At 37.7% G+C, this 23522-nt stretch overlaps 1 protein-coding gene across 1 annotated transcript in view; it reads right to left on the bottom strand.

Moving 5' to 3' along the window:
- Positions 1–17639, bottom strand: part of LOC106870739 (DNA-directed RNA polymerase III subunit RPC1) — a 118010-nt gene extending 100371 nt beyond the window's left edge. Inside the window, exon 1 of the mRNA XM_089355137.1 lies at positions 17486–17639. Within this exon, the coding sequence (XP_089211263.1) occupies positions 17486–17568 (83 nt within the window). The 5' untranslated portion in view covers positions 17569–17639. The remainder of the gene's footprint in view (positions 1–17485) is intronic.
- Between the last annotated feature and the right edge of the window lie 5883 nt (positions 17640–23522).

Raw genomic sequence — 23522 nt, forward strand, 5'->3', positions numbered from 1 at the left:
AAAACACTGTTGATGCTTCATTGAAAAACCTAACTACAAATTAAAGTATATCAAAGTAAAGAATATTTTTGAGAGTTACAATGAACAATGCTTGGAAAATACTTCAAATTATTGCCAGTGTACTGGCATGGAGAAAATAAATGTGAAATAAGAAAAATTAATTCCTTCTGGCATGGCAGAATATATGCAAAATATGTCATATGTATTAGGCAATAATATAAATAGTGAAATGTTTAATAATTACTGCAAATGGAAAAAAAATTAAGAAAGAGAATGTTTGCTCAACAGCAAAAGTACCATCATTTTGATTCACTGGAATCTTTGTTAGATATGAAGTGGTTGAAGTAAACTTTCTAAACCAGCTGTAAACAATTTGTGGTATGGCCATCATTATTCTGTCAATGATGTAATGTTTATAGTGAAACAGAGAGGAAAACTTAATACGGACAGAAGATAAAAACAAAAAAAAAACTAAATACAAAACTGAAAAATGGTTAGTTTACGTCATAGGATTAAACCTATATCTATAAAGGTAAGGTTGTGTGTTTAAGAAGTTTGCTCCCCAACCATATGGCTTCAGATTTGGTCCCACTATGCAGCAAATTGGACAAGTGTTTTCTACAATAGCCCTAGCCTGAGCAAATCCTTGAGAGTGGATTTGGAAACTGAAAGAAGCATACTGACCACACACACACACATATAAAAGTTAGCATATATATACGTAAATATATATACACATATTTTTAAAAAGGGTTGAATGTGGATTTGTCCCTTAATTGGAGTAGTTTCCAAAAGATTTCTAATGTTGATTCTTCATACTTTACTTTGAATTTACTGATGAAAACAGGTGTAGATATGAAAGGTTATATAAGTATATTAAGTATATAGTTTAAGTTATAGAATGAAATTTGACAATTTCAAACATATTTTTCATAAATGGAGGAGATTAGATGTTAATATGGAATAAAATATTTTTTTTTTATTTCGCCATACGATCGTTTCATACAGAAAGACAATAAATTCATTTTAAGAATCTGAGTTGTCAAAGAGTACTCATCAGTAGCACAATAAGAAAAAAAATAAGAAGAACTGAATAAAGAAAAAAGGGGGACTTTAGAATTACATGGGTATGGTGTTCTTACTAATTTTTGTAATGTGTAATTGGTCTTGGAGTCACGTCTATTTGAAACACGACTACCGGGTAACAGTTAGGTGATGCTATATATATATGATATACAAATATAGGTAACTTTCTTTCTATAGATTAGTATAAAGGAGCTAATTTTAAACTCCCATATAAGAAATAAGAAGCGAGTGGTGTTGAAAAAAGAATATCCAAATAAGGAAGTACAGAATTTTAAATACTGGAGACTGAAATTTATATTTAACCATTAATAACCATTACAGCTTCTTTATAAATTAGAAAAATGTTTAAAAGCAATCATAAATGGTTAGTGGTATACAAACTTTATAATAGAAAGTTTTATGTAAATAATGTCAGAATTATAGAAGGAGATAAGTGGATGTTACAGAAAGTAGTCGAAGCAGTAACATAGTAGATACTAAAAGCAGTTTATAAAACGATATAAAAAAGTATAAAAATTACAAGATTAAGAAATAAAATATGAAGATGAGAGGGTATTTTACTTATAATGTCTGCTGCTAAACCTATAAACCATTCATGGAATAATATATAGAAAAATTAATATATTGAAGATTTAAAAATAAGTTAAGAGAAAGTAAATATTTTTGAATATTGACTAGTGTAGGAGGGATAATAAACAGGGGGGGGAGGAATGGTCTAGTTTATGTCTGCTATGGAGATTGCAAAAATTTAAAATATTGGCATGGATGGATACGCTTAATCAAAACAAAATCTCTTTGTGTCATACATAGTTCTATATATATAATGGTTTATGCATGTAGATACCAGTACAACTAAACATGTATGTATAAAAACCACGATATACACATATACAATATATACACTGACAATTATGGACAAAAATGTAATCAGACACCGAAACATACGATAATACACATATGCACCCTATAGACAAACAATAACACAGAGACACCCTTATACACTGAACACTTGTACCCATGTACACGTACATAAATAATGTTTATACATAGGTCTGAATTCACCAACATCGTTTTATTGATTTTGATGAAATTTGACATGTGAGTAGAACTCGTGTCTGGAAAACTAGTGATATACTTAGATTGCTGAAAAAATCGATAATACTATATACAGCTAATATATTATTTTTAAATATCCAAGGGAAATAACCCATTCATATTCATAAATTATTTCATATAAATCAAATTGAGTATGCTTATTTCTTAGTATTTCTTAGTATTTTCACAATTTATCGAGTACAATGCTTAAACAAGTAAATAGTATTTTCCTAAATAATAAATCCACTTATTTCGGTTAGTGACTTATTCGCAAATATACCAACACTAGCGCCGCTGAGGGTAATATTCTCTGCAAATGTACAAAAGCTTTTTTCAGAGTTATTTACTTTGAATTGTTATTATCTCATATCTGCTTAGCCTGTTATTACGTAACATACTTCACGATTTTAGTACACATACCTTATTAGTATTTCCTCCTAAGTTCTATGTACTCTGGGAACGTACTAAAGCCCTTTTCAGAGCTACTTTATTTGAATTCTTACTATCGGGTAATTAATTTCATGTTATTACATAACTGACTTCACAATTTGGGTAATCACAACTTATTGGGGATTCCTAAAAACAAGATCCTGTGTAAGACAGTTCAGTATTCTCAATAAATGCACAAAAGGGTTACATACTTTATATTGTTGTTACTGGATTAGCAAAACAGTTAGGAGAACAGAACCAAGGGATAAGCCCTGCTTTCCCGGGAATTACCAGGTACATCAGCTAGTATATATACATACACATGTGCACATCGACATAAACATATAGACATACATATATACCAGCACAAAAAAACTCATACACACGCATAAGATTAAAATAACTTAATACTTATACATGTATGTTGGGATATATAATGATATGCTTACAAACAGATATTAAAAAGAACATATGGATATAGGTCTACAAGGGTATGTGTATATATATATATATATATATATATATATATATATATATGGGACAATATACGAAAAAACAACAACAGACGAGGACATAGAGATAGATACATACAGATAATGGCAGACTATGCATATATATACGCACACACACACTCTAGCAATGCATCCCAGTATTGCCCAGGTGTTATGACCTACAAGCACATTGTATCATTTGCTCCTTTCTTATGGGCAGAATCAGCAAAGCTGATAGGGCAAGGGTACAATTTGCATGGGTTTGCATGAAAGTGCTTTCTGTTATTAAGGAGGATCACAAACTATGTATTGTTTCATCGTATAATTTCCCTATATCACCACCACAATTTCTACATTTGTAACTTTTTCTTTCAAATTTTTTTCTTTTTTTTTTTTTGTTATCTACATAGAAAAATACAGAGATTATGAATCTGGGAAATATATATCTCTTTTACTCTTTTACTTGTTTCAGTCATTTGACTGCGGCCATGCTGGAGCACCGCCTTTAATCGAACAAATCGACCCCAGGACTTATACTTTGTAAGCCTAGTACTTATTCTATCAGTCTCTTTTGCCGATCCGCTAAGTTACGGGGACGTAAACACACCAGAATTGGTTGTCAAGCGATGGAGGGGGGACAAACACAGACACACAAACACACATACATAAATATATATATATACGACGGGCTTCTTTCAGTTTCCGTCTACCAAATCCACTCACAAGGCTTTGGTCGGCCCGAGGGTATAGTAGAAGACACTTGCCCAAGGTGCCACGCAGTGGGACTGAACCCAGAACCATGTGGTTGGTAAGCAAGCTACTTACCACACAGCCACTCCTGTGCCTATATATCATCATCATCATCATCATCGTTTAACGTCCGCTTTCCATGCTAGCATGGGTTGGACGATTTGACTGAGGACCGGTGCAACCGGATGGCTACACCAGGCTCCAATCTAATTTGGCAGAGTTTCTACAGCTGGATGCCCTTCCTAACGCCAACCACTCAGAGAGTGTAGTGGGTGCTTTTACGTGTCACCCGCACGAAAACGGCCACGCTCGAAATGGTGTCTTTTATGTGCCACCCGCACAAGAGCCAGTCCAGGGGCACTGGCAATGATCTCACTTGGCTTGCCGGGTCTTCTCACGCACAGCACATTTCCAAAGGTCTCGGTCAGTAGTCATCGCCTCGGTGAGGCCCAATGTTCGAAGTTCTTGCCTCACCACCTCAGCCCAGGTCTTCCTGGGCCTACCTCTTCCACGGGTTCCCTCAACTGTTAGGGAGTGGCACTTTTTCACGCAGCTATCCTCATTCATTCTCACCACATGTCCAAACCAGCGCAATCATCTCTCTTGCACACCACTACTGACGCTTCTTATGTTCAGCTTTTCTCTCAAGATACTTACACTCTGACGGGTATGCACATTTACATTACACATCCAGCGGAGCATACTGGCTTCATTCCTTGCGAGCTTACGCATGTCCTCAGCAGTCACAGCCCATGTTATATTTTTTATAGTTTAATTTTTCTTAAAGAAACACTCAATGCTCCTTCCCCCACCTTGCCCACCCATTACCTACCAGCTTTCAAAAAGCTAAAATCTCCCAATCTTTCACTTTTGTCTAATGTTTCCCCCATGTGTAGAATTCTACTGAAATAAAAGACTTAAAAAGTACTAGGCCACCACCAGAAAACCTGACATGTTAGAAACAACAAGTAAACGACATTATTTCTGAAGAAACTTCCCAGCTTTCCAAACAGCTAAAAGTGAAACATTAAGAGTGTGTAGCTTTTTGAAAGTGGTGAGGTGATGGGTAAAATTCTTAAAGATTCGTACTTGCTGTTTTTTCTCCAAGAATAAAAATTTGAAGAAAGTAAAAATGAATTTGGTGTGAAGAGAGAGAAAATTAAAATATTGAGAATGTGTTTTGTGGGTGTATTGCAAAAAGAGGAATTGAAAGAAATTTAGGGAAAAAAAAACAAGAGGCGGGGACAGAAATGTTACTTCAGACATGCTAGAAAGAAGAAGTAAAGGACAGGATTTCTGAGAAAATTTCCTTTTTAAGTTTATATTGAAGATCAGGTTTTTAAATACGCTCATCACAAACACAAATTACACAATAGAAAAAGATCATTTCAATTGGGTTTGAGGTGTAAATTTGCATGTGCACACTGCAAGAATTAACATTATTTGCACAGAAGTTTTACTTAGAGTGTGTGTATGCATGTGTGTGTGTGTCAAAGGAAATTATTTTATGGCATTCTTTCATTTAAAGAAGCAAAGTTGTCAACTTGACATATATGAGATCATATGATCGTTTGTAAATTTCCGTAAAATTGTTTTAATTTTTGTATGCTTTGAAGAGAACAGAAATTGAAAGAGAGGATAAAATGAAAAGGCGACATTTGCTTTGAAGTGAGGGGAGAAAGTGTAAGATATACATGTATATGAAATGGACATGAGAGAGAGAGAGTGAGTGAGTGAGTGAAGGTGTGTGTTGTGATGTATGAAATTTTTTGCATGCATGTGCAAGTGGCACTCACTTGTTCTCTCTCTCTCTCTCTCTCTCTCTCTCTCTCTCTCTCTCTCTCTCTCTCACACACACACATTATCTTTAATGTACACGTACATAAATAGGCGGTGGTAAAGAATACACACACCACTGTTTTCAGCGTAACCCTAACCCTAAATACCTGTATTGACCACATTGTGTGTTCTTGACCTTCGCCCATAAATACATAATCATACATCTTTTTTGTGCATGAGAGAGAGAGGCTGTATTTCCTCATAACATATAGAAAAATGGATGTCTTTTAGTGCAATTTTTTTTTGTTGTGGCTTATTTTAATACAATATTTATGTGTACATTTTTATAAATGTTTGTCTGAGTAGAATTTTATGCATGTGTGAAACATCAGATGAAAGTGATACATTAGAAGCAAATCAAAATATTGTCCGAAAATGACTTCAAAACTGTCCGACCCAACCTAGTTGCCAAGGTTATTTTAGTTGTAAAAAGGAATTGCTGAGTCCAAAACATAGTTTATTTAGTAGATAGATAATAAGCAGCTTTATTATAATACACATGGGACGAATTCAAAGAAATATTACTTTTATTATTCAAACATCGTCACTCTCGTAATGCAACACTTGGTAATTTTGGTTCAAATTGAAAGTGTGAAGCTATTTTCATTCTGCAATGAAACCTGGTCGTTGTAGAAAAGTGTATTTGAAATAATTATAGCTGGTTATTGAGATATTGTAGAAAATATGTAAATGAAAATAAAGTTTATTTGACATGTGTAATTGATTTGATTGTTCTGGAAGGCAGTGAGCTGGCAGAATTGTTAGCATGCTAAGCAAAATGCTTGAGCAGTATTTCGCCTGTCTTTATGTTCTGAGTTCAAATGCTGCCAGGGTCAACTTTGCCTTTCATCCTTTCAGGGTCGATGTAATCACCTGGTCCCCTCTCCTGAAATTTCAGGCCTTGTGCCTATAGTAGAAATGATTTGATTGTTCTGGTCTTAACATCAGCTTGTAAGAATAGAAGTCATTTGACGACACCCTACTGTTTGTAATTAGCTATCTTGTTGCAGGTTCAATCCGAGAAATATTGAAATAACACCCATCTTGTCCATTCCACAGAATAAGATTATACTGGAGAGTATCATAAGCGGGATGAGTCTGTGAAACACGTTTAAGTTTGTGATCTTGAAGACAAATGAGAATATCATGATTTTCAATGGGATCACCAACTATAAGGATGGCTACTCCATTAGATGTGGGCTCATTAAAACAGCATAAAATGTTCTTTGCTATAGATGTAACAAACGCAGAAACACACACACACACGCACACACACTCATAGAATTGAAAATATTGAAAACAGCAAAACGTACACACACAAAGTTCAAGCGAAATGAAATGTAGACAATATAGGTGCAAAACATACTTTCTGTAGCATAGTTATGCTATAAAAAAATGGTAAGTCACCAATTTAGCAAAAGTTAGTATGCGTCACCAATGTAAGAAAGTACAGAAAGTCAACATTTATTTGGAACATGTACTAAATGTTATAAACTTCACAATTGAATGAATGTCACAGTGAAGAAAGTGAAAGTCCAAGAAAATTCAGAAGGCATAATTCAATTTTTCATACAAAAATAATTTATTTTACTATTTTGAAACAAATGCAGAACCAAGTGTATAAAAAAGGAAGATGCTGTTTTTGAACTGTGTAACATTATAGGCTGAAGGATAAATACTGAGTAACACAGTAAAAGGTTGTGCGACGTTGATACACACCGTGATGAAGAATACAAGGACTGTTAAAAAAACATTATCTTGAAACTGGTTAGAAGGAGTGGAATAGCATTTCTGTAAATATATTGAAAGAGCCATTGAAACATTCTACTTCGCCGGGTTTCCGAGTTTGTTATAATAAGCAGAATAATATATCTTTGCAGATATATTTGCGAGTATTGTGAGTGGTGTTAAATCAGCCAATTCTTCATGCTGGTAGTACTTGAAAGTGAACACTGTTGTTTGTTTGGAGTCCAGGCTCAAGTAAGCTTCCAATAGTGTGTGTGTGTGTGTGTGTGTGTGTGTGTGTGTGTGTGTGTGTGTGTGTGTGTGTGTGTGTGCGTGTGTGCGTGTGCAGGGGAGAGTTACATACATAAAGAGACACACACACAGATGTACATTAACGCACACCAGAAGCTTATCTCTGTCCCTGTGTGGGTGTCTCTGTCTTTAGACGTGTGTGTCAGTCATCACAAAATTGTATGTATACTGACAGACACATACACCGTCACGCACATATACTTGTCAGTTATCACCATTGTGGTGGTGATATAAAATGTCGTTTACGATAGGTAACTAAAAGAAAAATGATAATGTTAAATTTTTGTAATGCAAATATGTGAATGGAAATATAGTTTAGTTGGTAGTCAAAAGCTTACCCTTTACATGAAAATCAGCAACTCGGTTTTGGAATGCATAAGGAACATATGCACACATACATACAAACTCTCTTTTATAGTTATAGAAATATATGCACACACACATACACATACCCACATGCATGCATATACACATACATGTACATATATATATATACGCCCATATATGTGGGAGTGTATGTATATTTTTTACCATATATATGGATATGTATATGTATGTGTGTGTGTGTGTGTGTGTGTGTGTGTGTATATATATATATATATATATATATATATATATATATATATATATAAGATGTACCCGGTGCAAGCTATGGACACATAAGAGGTGCAGCAACATCAAAGGCAGGTTAACTAGCAAGTTAGTTTTTGTTTGTGGCAGATGTTCAGGTGCAATAAAGACTGTAAACAAACAGGAAACAACTTCTATCTCATTCCAGGGTGAAAAACTAGAGGTAGTCGATAGCTTCCGCTATCTGGGCGACCAAGTTAGTAGTGGGGGTGGGTGCGCTGAAAGTGTAGCTGCTAGAATAAGAATAGCCTGGGCAAAGTTTAGAGAGCTCTTACCCCTGCTGGCGACAAAGGGACTCTCACTCAGAGTAAAAGGCAGACAGTATGACGCATGCGTACGAACAGCCATGCTACATGGCAGTGAAACATGGGCTGTAACTGCTGAGGACATACGTAAGCTCGCAAGGAATGAAGCCAGTATGCTCCGTTGGATGTGTAATGTCAATGTGAATACCCGTCAGAGTGTAAGTATCTTGAGAGAAAAGCTGAACATTAGAAGCATTAGTTGTGGCGTGCAAGAGAGACGTTTGCGCTGGTATGGACATGTGGTGAGAATGGATGAGGATAGCTGCGTGAAAAAGTGCCACACCCTAACAGTTGAGGGAACCCATGGAAGAGGTAGGCCCAGGAAGACCTGGGCTGAGGTGGTGAGGCAAGACCTTCGTACATTGGGCCTCACCGAGGCGATGACTACTGACTGAGACCTTTGGAAATGTGCTGTGCGTGAGAAGACCCGGCAAGCCAAGTAAGATCGTTGCCAGTGCCCCTGAACTGGTTCTTGTGCGGGTGGCACATGAGATGCACCATTTTGAGCGTGGCCGTTGCCAGTACCGCCTGACTGGCTCCCGTAGGATTTTCGAGCGAGATCATTGCCAGTGCCCCTGGACTGGCTTGTGCGGGTGGCACATAAAAGACACCATTTCGAGCGTGGCCGTTTTCGTGCGGGTGACACGTAAAAGCACCCACTACACTCTCTGAGTGGTTGGCGTTAGGAAGGGCATCCAGCTGTAGAAACTCTGCCAAATCAGACTGGAGCCTGGTGTTGCCATCCGGTTTCACCAGTCCTCAGTCAAATCGTCCAACCCATGCTAGCATGGAAAGTGGACATTAAACGATGATGATGATGATGATGATGATATATATATATATATATATATATATATATATATATATATATATATATGTTCATGTATGTATATGTGCATGCATGTAGGTATGTGTGTGTATATACATTTACTCTTTACTCTTTTACTCTTTTACTTCTTTCAGTCATTTGACTGCAGCCATGCTGGAGCACCGCCCTTAGTCGAGCAAATCGACCCCAGAACTTATTCTTTGTAAGCCTAGTACTTATTCTATCGGCCTCTTTTGCCGAACTGCTATGTTATGGGGACGTAAACACACCACCATCAATTGTCAAGCGATGTTAGGGGGACAAACACAGACACACAAACATATACAAACACACATACACACACACACACACACACACACACACACACACACACACACATATATACGACTGGCTTCTTTCAGTTTCCATCTACCAAATCCACTCACAAGGCTTTGGTCGGCCCAAGACTATAGTAGAAGACACTAGCAAGGTGCTATGCAGTGGGAATGAACACAGAACCATGTGGTTGGTAATCAAGCTACTTACCAGACAGCCACTCCTGCGCAAGCATAATCTGTCATTATCTGTATGTATCTATCTCTATGTATCCGTGTGTATGTATATGTATATGTGTATATATATACGTATGTGTGTGCATATATATATGTATACCCTATGTCTATATGTTCTCTTTAATACCTGTTAGTAAGTGTATCATTATATATCCCAACATACCTGTATAAGTATTAAGTTATTTTAATCTTACGCATGTGTATGAGTTTTTTTGTACTGGTATATGTATATTTATATGTTCATGTGTGTATACATGTGTATGTATATATATATGTGTGTGTGTGTGTGTGTGTGTGTGTATACATGTGTGTGTGTGTGTGCGTATGGATATCTGTATATGTATGTATATATACATATATTTTACTCTATATGTACCAATATGTATGTAGATAAGCATATTAATATATGCCAATGTATGTATATATATATGTACATGTCTACATGTGAATATCTATATACTTTTCTACATTGATGTGTGTGCATATGTATATATGTGTATAGATGACATTCAATTTATTTTGTAATAAAAACTTGTAAATGTGCCCATCCATGCCGTCTTTTGCCCCAAAATAATATATACATGCACTAACGCTTTGCCAGGACTATAAACTAACGCATGCACACCGATTCTGCCACTCGATAAGTACGAACCCAGAATTATGACCAGATAAGTTTTCTGTCTTTTCAACCTTGCTCATACCCTTCTATTTATGCGCTGATTCATAACACCTTACTTAGTGTTTTCACTATTCTGTCTATTTCATTACCATGTCATCAAATTCATTCAGTTATTCTAGTTTATCACACAGTCATTTATTTCTATAATTCTGTCTTAGATTAGCTGACCGAAAACTCTCAGATTTTTCAATTCTATATTACTATTATCAACATTTGCTGTCTCGTTAAACTATGCTACACAAATCCCAAAAGAATATCTCTCTCTCTCTCTCTCTCTCCCTCGTGTTCTGGCCACTAACCCTAATCCTCTCTGCCTTACTCTGTCTGTCTGTCTCTCTCTCTCTCTCTCTCTCTCTCTCCCTCGTGTTCTGGCCACTAACCCTAACCCTCTCTGCCTTACTTTGTCTCTCTCTCTCTCTTACCTCTCGCTTTGCCAGGACTATAAACTAACACATGCACCCCGATTCTGCAACTCGATCTTAGAAACTCTGCCGAATAAATACGAACCCAGAATTATGATCAGATAAGTTTTCTATCTTTTTAACCTCGCTCATACCCTTCTATTTAATACCTTTGCATCACTATGCCTGTGGTGCAAAACCTCCACCAATACTGGAAGTTCCTATTCTCTCCACCTGTACCAGAAGTTCCTATCCTCTCCGATCCTTGGGTTGTCTCCCATGAACACTTCTAAAGGGATCACGCCACCCCCCACACCTACTTAGGGTTTATCTCCTCCTATGTAAGGCAGTGATCACATAGTGCAAAAATATGATAGTGTAGTGTATGCAGGTTGAATTGAAGGCTACTGCTTGTTTATGAATTCTGCAAAATGCGAGCTTTCTTTTCAGGTACATGAAGCTGCTGTTCCCCGTCCCAGGGTTTCACGGGCCCACACACTCAGGGTTGGCACTCTCAACGTCGGCACACTGAAAGGTAGGTCTGGTGAGATTGTTGAGATGCTTGAACGGAAATGCATCGATATCTGCTGCCTCCAAGAAGTAATGTGGAAAGGAGGTTCGGCTAGGTTCCTCACAGGCAAAGAACACAGATACAAGATCTTCTGGGCAGGGAACACAGACTGGGTCGGGGGTGTGGGTATACTTCTTGCGGAGTAATCGGTGGATAAGGTAATTGAGGTAGTCAGAGTATGCGATAGAATACTTAAGATTAGATTAGTCCTTCATCATAGACAGAAAGACCAATTTTATGACACCCTCTTGCAGACTACCTCTTTGACGAATGACAGGGACCTTCTCTTTGTGGCTGGTGACTTCAATGGACATGTTGGACAACATACAGGGGGCTTCCATGGCGTACAATTGAACGAAGCTGCTGGAGTTCTGTGATGCAAATGACCTTATAGTTTGCAATACTAACTTCAGGAAACCTGCCAGTCACCCAGTCACCTACTGTTCTGGCAGACACACTAGCCAAATTGACTACATTCTCGCCAGGAAAACGGAAAGATGGTAACTTATAAATGCCAAAACCTTCCCAGGCGAAGAATGTACCCCACAACATAGACTAGCAGATAGTGACTTCAGGATCAGGGCTAAGCGGTTGTCCAGAAGACGACCAGTCTGGAAGCCTAAAGATCCTACGAATGGACAGAGATTTAGAGGCTTATTACTCAAAGCCTTTGACGAAATAGAAGGGGATATAGCTTCACACAATGTAGAAGACAACTGGAGGTTTCTACGAGACAATCTGCTGAGGGCCACTGATCTGTGGATGGTGCAAAGTACCCTCTCGACCCAAAATAACGTGGTGGTGGAACAATGTTGTTGACAAGGCTATTAGACGAAAGAAACAGGCTTGGAAGGACTGGAAGAACGGTAGTAGCAGGGAATTATATCAGACTGCCAGAAGGGAAGCTAGGTAACAGGTTTATTTAGCCAGAGGGGAAGCAGATAAGAAAAAATTTGCCAATTTTCTGCACCGTGAGGACCAAAGACTTGAGGTATTTCGTGTTACAAGACAGTGTGTGAGAGAGAATTGTGAAGTCGGAGGAGAGAAATGTATCCGCATGCATGATGGTTCACTTGCACTAAATGAGGCTGCAAAGAAAGAGGTTTGGAGACGCCACTGCGAAATATTGCTCAATAAAGAGAATGAATGGGAGAAAGAGAGTCTGCGAATGTCAACCCAACACAGGGATCAGCTATCTGAGTTGACAGTACCAAAGTAGATAAAGCAATTAAGAGTATGAAGACAGGGAAAGCCCCCAGCCATCAGGAATCACTGCAGAGATGCTCAAAATACCTGGCAGTGTCGGCTATAGCCTCGTCACCCCTATAGTTAACCAGGTGATACACGAAGGAGTCATACACAATGACTGGTGTAGCAGCATCATAGTCAACTGCTACAAAGGTAAAGGTGATGCTTTAGATACGAATAATTAAAGGTATCAAGTTGTTGGATCAGGTAATGATGGTCACGTAGAGGGTCATAGCCCAACTAATTAGGGAGCAAATCAATTTAGATGAGATGCAGTTTGGGTTTGTGCCAGGTAAAAGCACTACTGATGCCTTATTTCTAGTGAGACAGTTGCAGGAGAAATACCTAGCCAAGGATAAACCTCTGTACCTGGCTTTCGTTGACATGGAGAAAGCCTTTGACAGGGTCCCCCGATCCCTTATCTGGGGAAACTAATGAGGAAACTAGGGATAGAAAAATGGTTAGTGAGAGCTGTGCGAGCCATGTACAGAGACGCTGTCAGTAAGGTGAGGGTTGGCAACGAGTACAGTGAAGAATTCTGGGTAGAGGTAGGGGTCCACCAAGGTTCAGTCCTCAGCTGCCTCTTATTTATCATAGTCCTCCAGGCAATAACAGAGGAATTCAAGACAGGATGCCCCTGGGAGCTCCTCTATGCTGATGACCTTGCACTAATTGCTGAGTCACTATCAGAACTAGAGGAGAAGTTTCAGGCGTGAAAGCAAGGACTAGAATCAAAGGGCCTTATTATTTAACTGTAATATTTGTAAGTGTTGCAAATATATTTATAATCTACATGTTATTTTATTTTTTAGTCTACATGCAAATTTATTTGTATGTCTACTATAAAACTAAATGTCAGTCTATTTCTACATTCATTGTAAATCTATTTCAATACTAGTGCCCCTAAGACAGTATTTTCTGGGAATTACCAGGTGCATTGACTAGTTATATATATAACTATGTATGACACAAAAACTTTTCGGTGAGTGACTTATTCACAAATATACCAACACTAGCTCCGCTGAGGGTAATATTCTCTGGGAACGCACAAAAGCCCTTTTCAGAGTTATTTACTTTGGATTGTTATTATCTCATATACAATTAGCCTGTTATTATGTAACATGCTTCACGATTTTTAGTATACATACCTTATTGGTATTTCCTCCTGAGTTCTATATACTCTGGGATCGCATTAAAGCCCTTATCGGAACTACTTTATTTGAATTTTTACTGTTGAGTAACAAATTTCATGTTATTATGCAAGTGATTTCCACAATTTGGGTATTCATAACTTATTGGGAATTCCTAAAAACAAGATCCTATGTAAGACAGTTTGGTATTCTCTGTAAATGCATATAAACTGTTTTAAGGGCTAAATACTTTGTATTGTTATTGGATTAGTGAAACAATTATGAGAATGGAACCAAGGGATAAGTCCTGGTTTTTCTGGGAATTACCAGGTACGTCGACTAGTTATATTTATAACTAAGTATGACACAAAAACCTTTTTTTTTGTGTAAGCATATTCATCTACATATATTTCAATATTTTTAATTTTTGCAATCTCCATAGCAGACATAAACTAGGTCATTTTTTTCTCCCTTATCTATTATCTCCCCTACATTAGTCAATATTCAAAAATATTTACTTTCTCTTAACTTATTCTCAAATCTTTTCGATATATGAATTTTTCTATATATTATTCCATAGATGATTTATAGTTTTAGCAGCGGACATTATAAGTAAAATATCTCATCTTCATATTTTATTTATTATTCTTATAATTTTTATACTTTTTTATATCGTTATGTTACTGTTTCGACTACTTTCTCTAATATCCACTTATCTCCTTCTATAATTCTGACATTATTTACATAAAACTTTCTATTATAAAGTTTGTATACCACTAACCATTTATGATTGCTTTTAAACATTTTTCTAATTTATAAAGAAGCCGTAATGATTATTAATGGTTAAATATAAATTTCAGTCTCCAGTATTTAAAATTCTGTACTTCCTTATTTGGATATTCTTTTTTTCAACACCACTTGCTTCTTACTTCTTATATGGGAGTTTAAAATTATACTAATCTATAGAAAGAAAGTTACCTATATTTGTATATCATATATATATCATCACCTAACTGTTACCCGATAGTCGTGTTTTAAATAGACGTGACTCCAAGACCAATTACACGTTACAAAAATTAGTAAGAACACCATACCCATGTAATTCTAAAGTCCCCCTTTTTTCTTTATTCAGTTCTTCTTATTTTTTTCTTATTGTGCTACTGATGAGTACTCTTTGACAACTCAGATTCTTAAAATGAATTTGTCTTTCTGTATGAAACAATCGTATGACAAATTAAATAAAAAATATTTTATTCCATATTAACATATAATCTCTTTTAGGTGTTTACGTTCTATTCATTACTAAATGTCTTTCCCTCTTCTTCATTGTTAAAAGTAAAGAAGCTAGAAAAGATCAATCGTATTTCAGTCTAAATGTCATTGTATATGACTGAGGCTTTCCTTTCTCTGTCTCTGTCACTTCACTCTTTTTTCTCTACAGTTGGCTCAGTGGTTAAGAGTATTTGGCCATGATCATAAAGTCATGAGTACAATTCCCAATGGCGTGCTGTGTTCTTGAGCAAAGTAGTCTACTTCACCCTGCTGCAGTCCACTCAGCTGGCAAAAATGAGTTGTAGCTGTAATTCAAAGGGGCCAGCCTTGTCACATTTTGTGCGAGGTCGAATCTCTCTAAGAACTATGTTATGGTATATATGTCTGTGGAGTACTCAGCCACTTGTGCATTAATTTTATGAGCAGACTGTTCCATTGATCAGATAAACGGGAACCTCATCATAGTAAGCAACAAAGTGCCATTATTTAAAAAGAGTGAAAGAATAGGAAATGTTCCATATCATAAGGGAAAAATGTCATGTGTTTAGTATAAGCAGTGAAAGCTAAGATGAAATAATTGCTATTCTGTTGTGTATTTGCCCTCGACTCATGCTCAGTTTGATAACAACAGCCTGCACATTGGTGTTTATCTGGGGGCTTAGCCTCCGGATCTGTGAAACCCACAAATGCCACTGTTAGGACTGGATTAACACCCCTAGAGACCCTAATGACTAAAAAGATTTCCCTGCCCCTATATAGGATCTGTTTTTGTTTTCTTCCAACCACTTGAAGGTTTAACTTGCTCCAGTCCACTCAGCTGGCCAAAATGAGTTGTAGTTGTAACTGAAAGGGGCCAGCCGTGTCATATTCTGTGTGAGGCTAAATCTCCCTGAGAACTATGTTAATGGTATGCATGTCTGTGGAGTACTCAGCCACTTGTAAGTTAATTTTATCCTCGTGTGGTAATGAAAAGTGAAAGTGACATCCAGTATTTGTTGTAGTAATTTGTCTTTGATTTAACAATGTGTGTATAGATCTATACATCAACTTTTCTTTCGATTTACCTATCTACTTTTCTTGCAATGTGATAAACATTTAAAAACATAAAATGAACGCTGTCACCACTCACTGTCTCCTGCACTCTCTTTTTCTTTCTCACTCTCTTTCTTTTTCTCTCTCACTTCCTCTGTGTCCTCCTCTCTCCTGCTTTGCCACTCACTTCTTTCTTTAAACTAAGTGTGACACACACTACAGGTACTACATACAAAAACAACAAGTTTGTGTATTAATATTATTGATTTTTTTTAAGACTTGACATGTGTAACAAATATTACTACTGAGATCAGAGTTGCAAAGTACTTAATGTCATTAAACAGTCGTTCTTAATCTTGCGATAAAAATGGCGATACAATAAATCATTAATTCATTAGTATTCCCACAGCGTTAACCACTAACCAATTACATGTTGGGAGCTACCCAGCTGATACCCACAAGTGATAAGATTCAAACCAGTGTGTGTGTGTGTGTGTGTGTGCACGTGTATGTGTGTGTGTGTGCACGTGTATGTGTGTGTGTGTGCACGCGTGTATGTGTGTGTGTTATTTTTTTTTTACACTTGTAGTTACTTATTCAAAAATCATGACATGTAAGTAATGTTGTTGTTACTTCTACTGTCAATAAGTTATCTGCTCACTTTAAATTTGTGTGGAAGGTCCCTTACTTGAAAAATAGACATGCATTAGCATGAAAAAAAACATCTAGTTATAAAACAAAGCTTCAATAACATATTAATCTAACCTACGTTAACACAGAGAAATGGACATAAATTCCAGTCAGTAGGCTATGATGGTCAACCTGAAGCACAATTAAAAAACATGGTTTCATCTATCTGCCATAACACCAAGTTTTATGAAAGGAAACAGCACATTAAATAGTGCACTCTGTGTTAGTGGTACTTATTTAATTAACTTCCAAAAATAAAGAAAGACAAAACTGACTTCAAAGGCATCTGAATTCAGATTATAGGTGGCAACTTAAAATTATAAGCCATTTAGTTTAGTGCTCAATCACTTCTGTTACACATAAATTCTGTAGCCAGAGGAGATTAACAACATGAATATTATAATAATAAAAATGGTTTACTTTTTAACTTTGGTCCCTCGTTGTTCAATGAAGTTTGCCCCTGGATGATGATCTGGTCCATTTGTTACCATTTTTTTCAGCATGAGAATATTAGCTTTGTTTACTCTCTCCGGATAGGTAAGAATCTTTGCAACATGTACTGGTACAGAAACCTGAGAAAAGAAGAAGGCAAATAGGAAAAAAACCTGTTTGTTTATATATATATATACACACACACACACACACACACACACACACACACACACACACATATATATATCATCATCATACATATTCAATTTTTGTATTTGGTTTGCAACATTCTTTATGTGAATTCATGTGTTCAAGAATATTTTATATATATTACACAAAAAACTACAAACTAATATAGTTCTCCAATTTGGCAGGAAAATGCAGGTTAGTTCACTGGTGTAATCAGTAACACAGTTGCGTAAACAAGGGGATGTGGTTTTGAGTCCTATGCGTAGGGAAAAGCCAACATTTTTTTAAATATGTATATTTATATATAGTGTAGGTATCAGTTAGAGGGGTTTAATACCTCTAAGGGATAATTAAATCCAGAGTCGCTCCTGGTTGTTACTTGTGTAGGTACAGTCTTTTGTAAGGTTGTACAGTAGCAGGTGATTCGGTTGGTAAACCAAAGTTTAGGTTATATACGAGAAGAAAATGGATATAATAACATTGGGAAACTCGTGGTTTTCGCTGGTATGTCTTTAATTAATTAGGTAACAAAGAAGGAAGAAGGTAGCATTTACAATCATTTCAATTTACTGGTTTAAGTAAATCTCTTCAGAATGCGAATATAGATAGATGCATTGTTTAGGATGCGAAAATAATTGATACATATTTGATACAAATAATTGATGGTAATATAAACAAAAGTGGTAATTCTAGCATTAAATTTTGTTCTTGTGCTGGTAAATTCACTGGGTAGAGGTTTGCTTGTGGTAGATTAGTTAGTTTCGTTGGGTAATTAGGGCAGGGTGAGTATTATTTAGGTGCGGGTTTCCTAGTTTAATTAAACACATTTTTTTCGCACGTGTGTATTCAATTTTTTATATTTTGTGATTAGTTGTCACCGGTGGTGTAGGAGACGGGGTAACTCTAACAGGGTGAAAAGGGAGCTAACTCATACCAAATTTTGGGTGATTTGAAAATTTGTTATGGTAAATAATTGTTTTATTGCTAGAGTTTAGGAAGTTCTTAGTGCTAGGAGGGGTCCTATGTATTTGCAAAGTGTATTATTATGAAATGTTGGGGCGAGTGGGTTTGTGGAGTGACTATTTGTGTGTAAGTGTTTAATGTGTTTCCTAGTTAATTAGACTTAGAGGAGTATTCTAGTTTGGGATTATAAAGGCATAGAGGCTTGCATGAAGACAAGAGAGGTCATTCTACTGGTATTTCGAAAATACATAAAGGTCCATGCAAAGACAAAATCTGTTGAGAAGTGTTTGCTTAGACATAAGCGGAGATCACAGCGTCTATTTGTGGTGTTGTAGGAGGTTGTTTTTGTGAGTATACGCCAGTTTAAGTTAAAATCTATTTCTTTTTTGCCTTAAGTTCCCAAATGTATGTACTTAGCCCTGTTGAGTTAGCCTTATTCCTATTTCGGAAGCTCGATAGGTGCGCATTATATCTGAGAATCCTAGCACTAAGAACTTCCTAAACTCTAGCAATAACACAATTATTAGCCATAACACATTTTCAAACCACACAAAATTTGGTATGAGTTAGCTCCCTTTTCACCTTGTTAGAGTTACCCTTCACCTACACCCCCCTCACCCGCAGTGACAACTAATCGTAAAATATTAAAAATTGAATACACACGTGCAAAAAAAATGTGCTTAACTAGGAAACCCGCACCTAAATAATACTCACCCAGCCCTAATTACCCAATGAAACTAACTAATCTACCACAAGCAAACCTCTACCCAGTGAATTTACCAGTGCAAGAACAAAATTTAATGCAAGAACTAACACTTTTGTTTACATTACCATCACATATGTATCAATTATTTTCGCATCCTAAACAATGCATCTATCTATATTCGCATTCTGAAGAGATTTACTTAAACCAGTAAATTGAAATGATCATAAATGCTACCCTCATCTCTGCTTCTTCCTTCTTTGTTATCTATTTAATTAAAGACATACCAGTAAAAACCACGAGTTTCCCAATGTTATATCCATTTTCTTCTATATATATATATCATCATCATCATCCTCATTTAATGTCTGCTTTCCATGCTAGCATGGGTTGGACGATTTGACTGAGGACTGGTGAAACCGGATGGCTACACCAGGCTCCAATCTGATTTGGCAGAGTTTCTACAGCTGGATGCCCTTCCTAATGCCAACCACTCTGAGAGTGTAGTGGGTGCTTTTACGTGCCACCGGCACGAAGGCCAGTCAGGCGGTACTGGCAACAGCCATGCTCAAATGGTGTATTTTATGTGTCACCCGCGCAAGTGCCAGTCCAGGGGCACTGGCAACGATTTCGCTCGAAAGTCCATTACACATGCCATGGGAACAAGTGCCAGAAAGGCACGCTGGGCAAAGGTGACATCCCGATTTCGCTTTCACTTGCCCCAATAAGTCTTCGCAAGCTGAGTTTCGTGTCCAATGAAGGAGACGACGTTGGCATGAGTGCCAGTCGTCGAATTTAGTTCGGTTTCGATTTCACTTGCCTCAACAGGTCTTCGCAAGCAGAGTTTAGTGTCCAAAGGAGGAAAGGTACGCATAAGTGGGCTGGCTACACCCCTGGCAGAGGCCTTGGATTTAGGTCTCACTTGGCTTGCCGGGTCTTCTCACGCACAGCATATTTCCAAAGGTCTCGGGTCAGAAGTCATTGCCTCGGTGAGGTCCAATGTTCGAAGGTCTTGCCTCACTGCCTCAGCCCAGGTCTTCCTGGGCCTACCTCTTCCATGGGTTCTCACAACTGTTAGGGTGTGGCACTTTTTCACGCAGCTATCCTCGTCCATTCTCGCCACATGTCCATACCAGTGCAATCGTCTCTCTTGCATACAACAGCTGATGCTTCTTATGTTCAACTTTTCTCTCAAGATACTTACACTCTGTCGGGTATGCACACTGACATTACTCATCCATTGGAGCATACTGGCTTCATTCCTTGCGAGTTTACGCATGTCCTCAGCAGTCACAGCCCATGTTTCACTGCCATGTAGCATGGCTGTTCGTACACATGCGTCATACAGTCTGCCTGTGTCAGAGTACTTAAGATTAGATAAGTGCTTCACCATAGGTTAGCTACTGTTATCTTGGCATATGCCCCTCAACCGGGGCTACCGGATGCGCAGAAAGACCAATTTTATGACACCCTCTTGCAGACTACCTCGTTGACGAATAACAGGGACCTTCTCTTTGTGGCTGGTGATTTCAATGGACATGTTGGACAACATGCAGGAGGCTTCCATGCTGTACATGGAAGCTATGGCTTTGGTTCTCGCAATGAGGAGGGAACCAGACTACTGGAGTTCTGTGATGCAAATGATCTTATGGTTTGCAATACCAACTTCAGGAAACCTGCCTGTCACCTAGTCACCTACCGTTCCAGCAGACACACTAGCCAAATTGACTACATCCACGCCAGAAAAAGGGAAAGAAGACTGCTTATAAATGCCAAAACCTTCCCAGGCGAAGAATGTACCCCTCAATACAGATTAGTAGTTAGCACCTTCAGGATCATGGCTAAATGGATGCCCAGAAGTAGACCAGCTTGGAGGAGAAGGGTCTGGAAGCTTAAAGATCCTACAAATGGAAAGAGATTTAGAGATAGGTTACTCAAAGCCTTCGACGAAATACAAGGGGATATAGCATCACATGATGTGGAAGACAACTGGAGGATTTTATGGGACAACCGGCTGAGAGACACTGACGAGATCTGTGGATGGTGCAAAGTACCCTCTCGACCCAAAGTAACGTGATGGTGGAACAATGTGGTTGACAGGACTATTAGACAAAATAAACAGGCTTGGAAGGACTGGAAGAACGGAGGTAGCAGGGAATTGTATCAGACTGCCAGAAGGGAAGCTAAGAGACAGGTTTATTTAGCCAGAAGGGAAACTAAGAGACAGGTTTATTTAGCCAGAAGGGAAGCAGATAAGAAAAAATTTGCCAATGTTCTGCGCCGTGAGGACCAAAGACTTGAAGTATTTCATGTTACAAGACAGTGTGTCAGAGAGAATCGTGATGTCATAGGAGAGGAATGTGTCCGCTTGGATGATGGCTCACTTGTACTAAACGAGACTGCAAAGAGAAAGGTTTGGAGACGCCACTATGAAAGGTTGCTTAATAAAGAGAATGAATGGGAAAACGAGAGTCTGCCGAATGTCGACCCAACAGAGGGACCAGTTATCCTAATTGACAGTACCTTGGTACATAAAGCAATGAAGAGTGTGAAGACAGGGAAAGCCCCAGGCCCATCAGGAATCACTGCAGAGATGCTCAAAATATCTGGCAGTCTCGGCTATAGTATAGTTAACCAGGTGATACACGAAGGAGTCATACCCAATGACTGGTGTAGCAGCACCATAGTCAACTGCTATAAAGGTAAAGGTGATGTTTTAGATACAAATAATTACAGAGGTATCAAGTTGTTGGATGCAGTTTGGGTTTGTGCCAGGGAAAAGCACCACTGATGCTATATTTCTGGTAAGACAGCTACAAGAGAAATCCCTAGCCAAGGATAAACCTCTGTACCTGGCTTTCGTTGACATGGAGAAAGCCTTTGACAGGGTCCCCCGATCCCTTATCTGGTGGTCAATAAGAAAACTAGAGATAGATGAATGGTTAGTGAGAGCTGTGTGAGCGATGTACAGGGACGCTGTCAGTAAGGTGAGGGCTGGCAACGAGTACAGTGAAGAATTCCGGTTAGAGGTAGGTGTCCACCAAGGTTCTGTCCTCAGCCCCCTCCTATTTATCACAGTCCCCAGGCAATAACACAGGAATTCAAGACAGGATGCCCCTGGGAGCTCCTCTATGATAATGACCTTGCTCTAATTGCTGAGTCACTATCAGAACTAGGGGAAAGTTGAAATCACCCATAAGCAATATGCTCACATGGTGTTCCTGTTTCATGAGGATTTCTTTAATTCTTATGAGGCAATCTTCAAACATGCCTATGAGGTTTGAAGCATCCAGTGGACAATATGTATATGACTATATTGCATTGTCTTATGTATACAATTATATATATATATATATATATATATATATATATATATATATATTTTAAAAAATAACGTCGACCACTAACGTGGACAATTAATGCGCTGGAAATAGATCACATCTTGTGTCTATTAAAACCTAAATTGTTCTCAACATGAAATATAGCAGCATACCAAAAACGTGAGCGGTCAAGACATTTAAAATCACCTAAACAAGCATTATTAAACAGGAACTAGTTTCGGATTTAACAAATTCTTACCATTTGTCTATTCCTCATCAGCCTGATTTGTAATGAACCGTAATCATCAGAATCGTATACAGAGTTGCCCACCGCCATTGGTGCACGTGCATATGGTTCTGCTAATTACAGCTTAATGGTAAAATTCAAAAGTCTTCGTTTTGGCACGCTAATTCCAGGAATATATCTGCAGAAAATATTTACTGCGTCTTTTATATTCAGTATGAGAACATGGGCAATGGGTAAAATATTATTATAAAATCTGGTAATTAGTCATATATTAATTAATATCGATTAATTATCAGTAGGCCAGCACATCTAAAGAATCAAAGAGATTCAGAAATATTATCTGCAATCTCAGGGGATTAAGGTACATTTTAAAAAATAACGTCGACCACTAACGTGGACAATTAATGCGCTAGAAATAGATCACATCTTGTGTCTATTAAAACCTAAATTGTTCTCAACATGAAATATAGCAGCTTACCAAAAACGTGAGCGGTCAAGACATTTAAAATCACCTAAACAAGCATTATTAAACAGGAACTAGTTTCGGATTTAACAAATTCTTACCATTTGTCTATTCCTCATCAGCCTGATTTGTAATGAACC

This window comes from Octopus bimaculoides, chromosome 7 (assembly GCF_046866305.1).
Source record: "Octopus bimaculoides isolate indiv1 chromosome 7, ASM4686630v1, whole genome shotgun sequence".
Classification (NCBI taxonomy): Eukaryota; Metazoa; Mollusca; class Cephalopoda; order Octopoda; family Octopodidae; genus Octopus; species Octopus bimaculoides.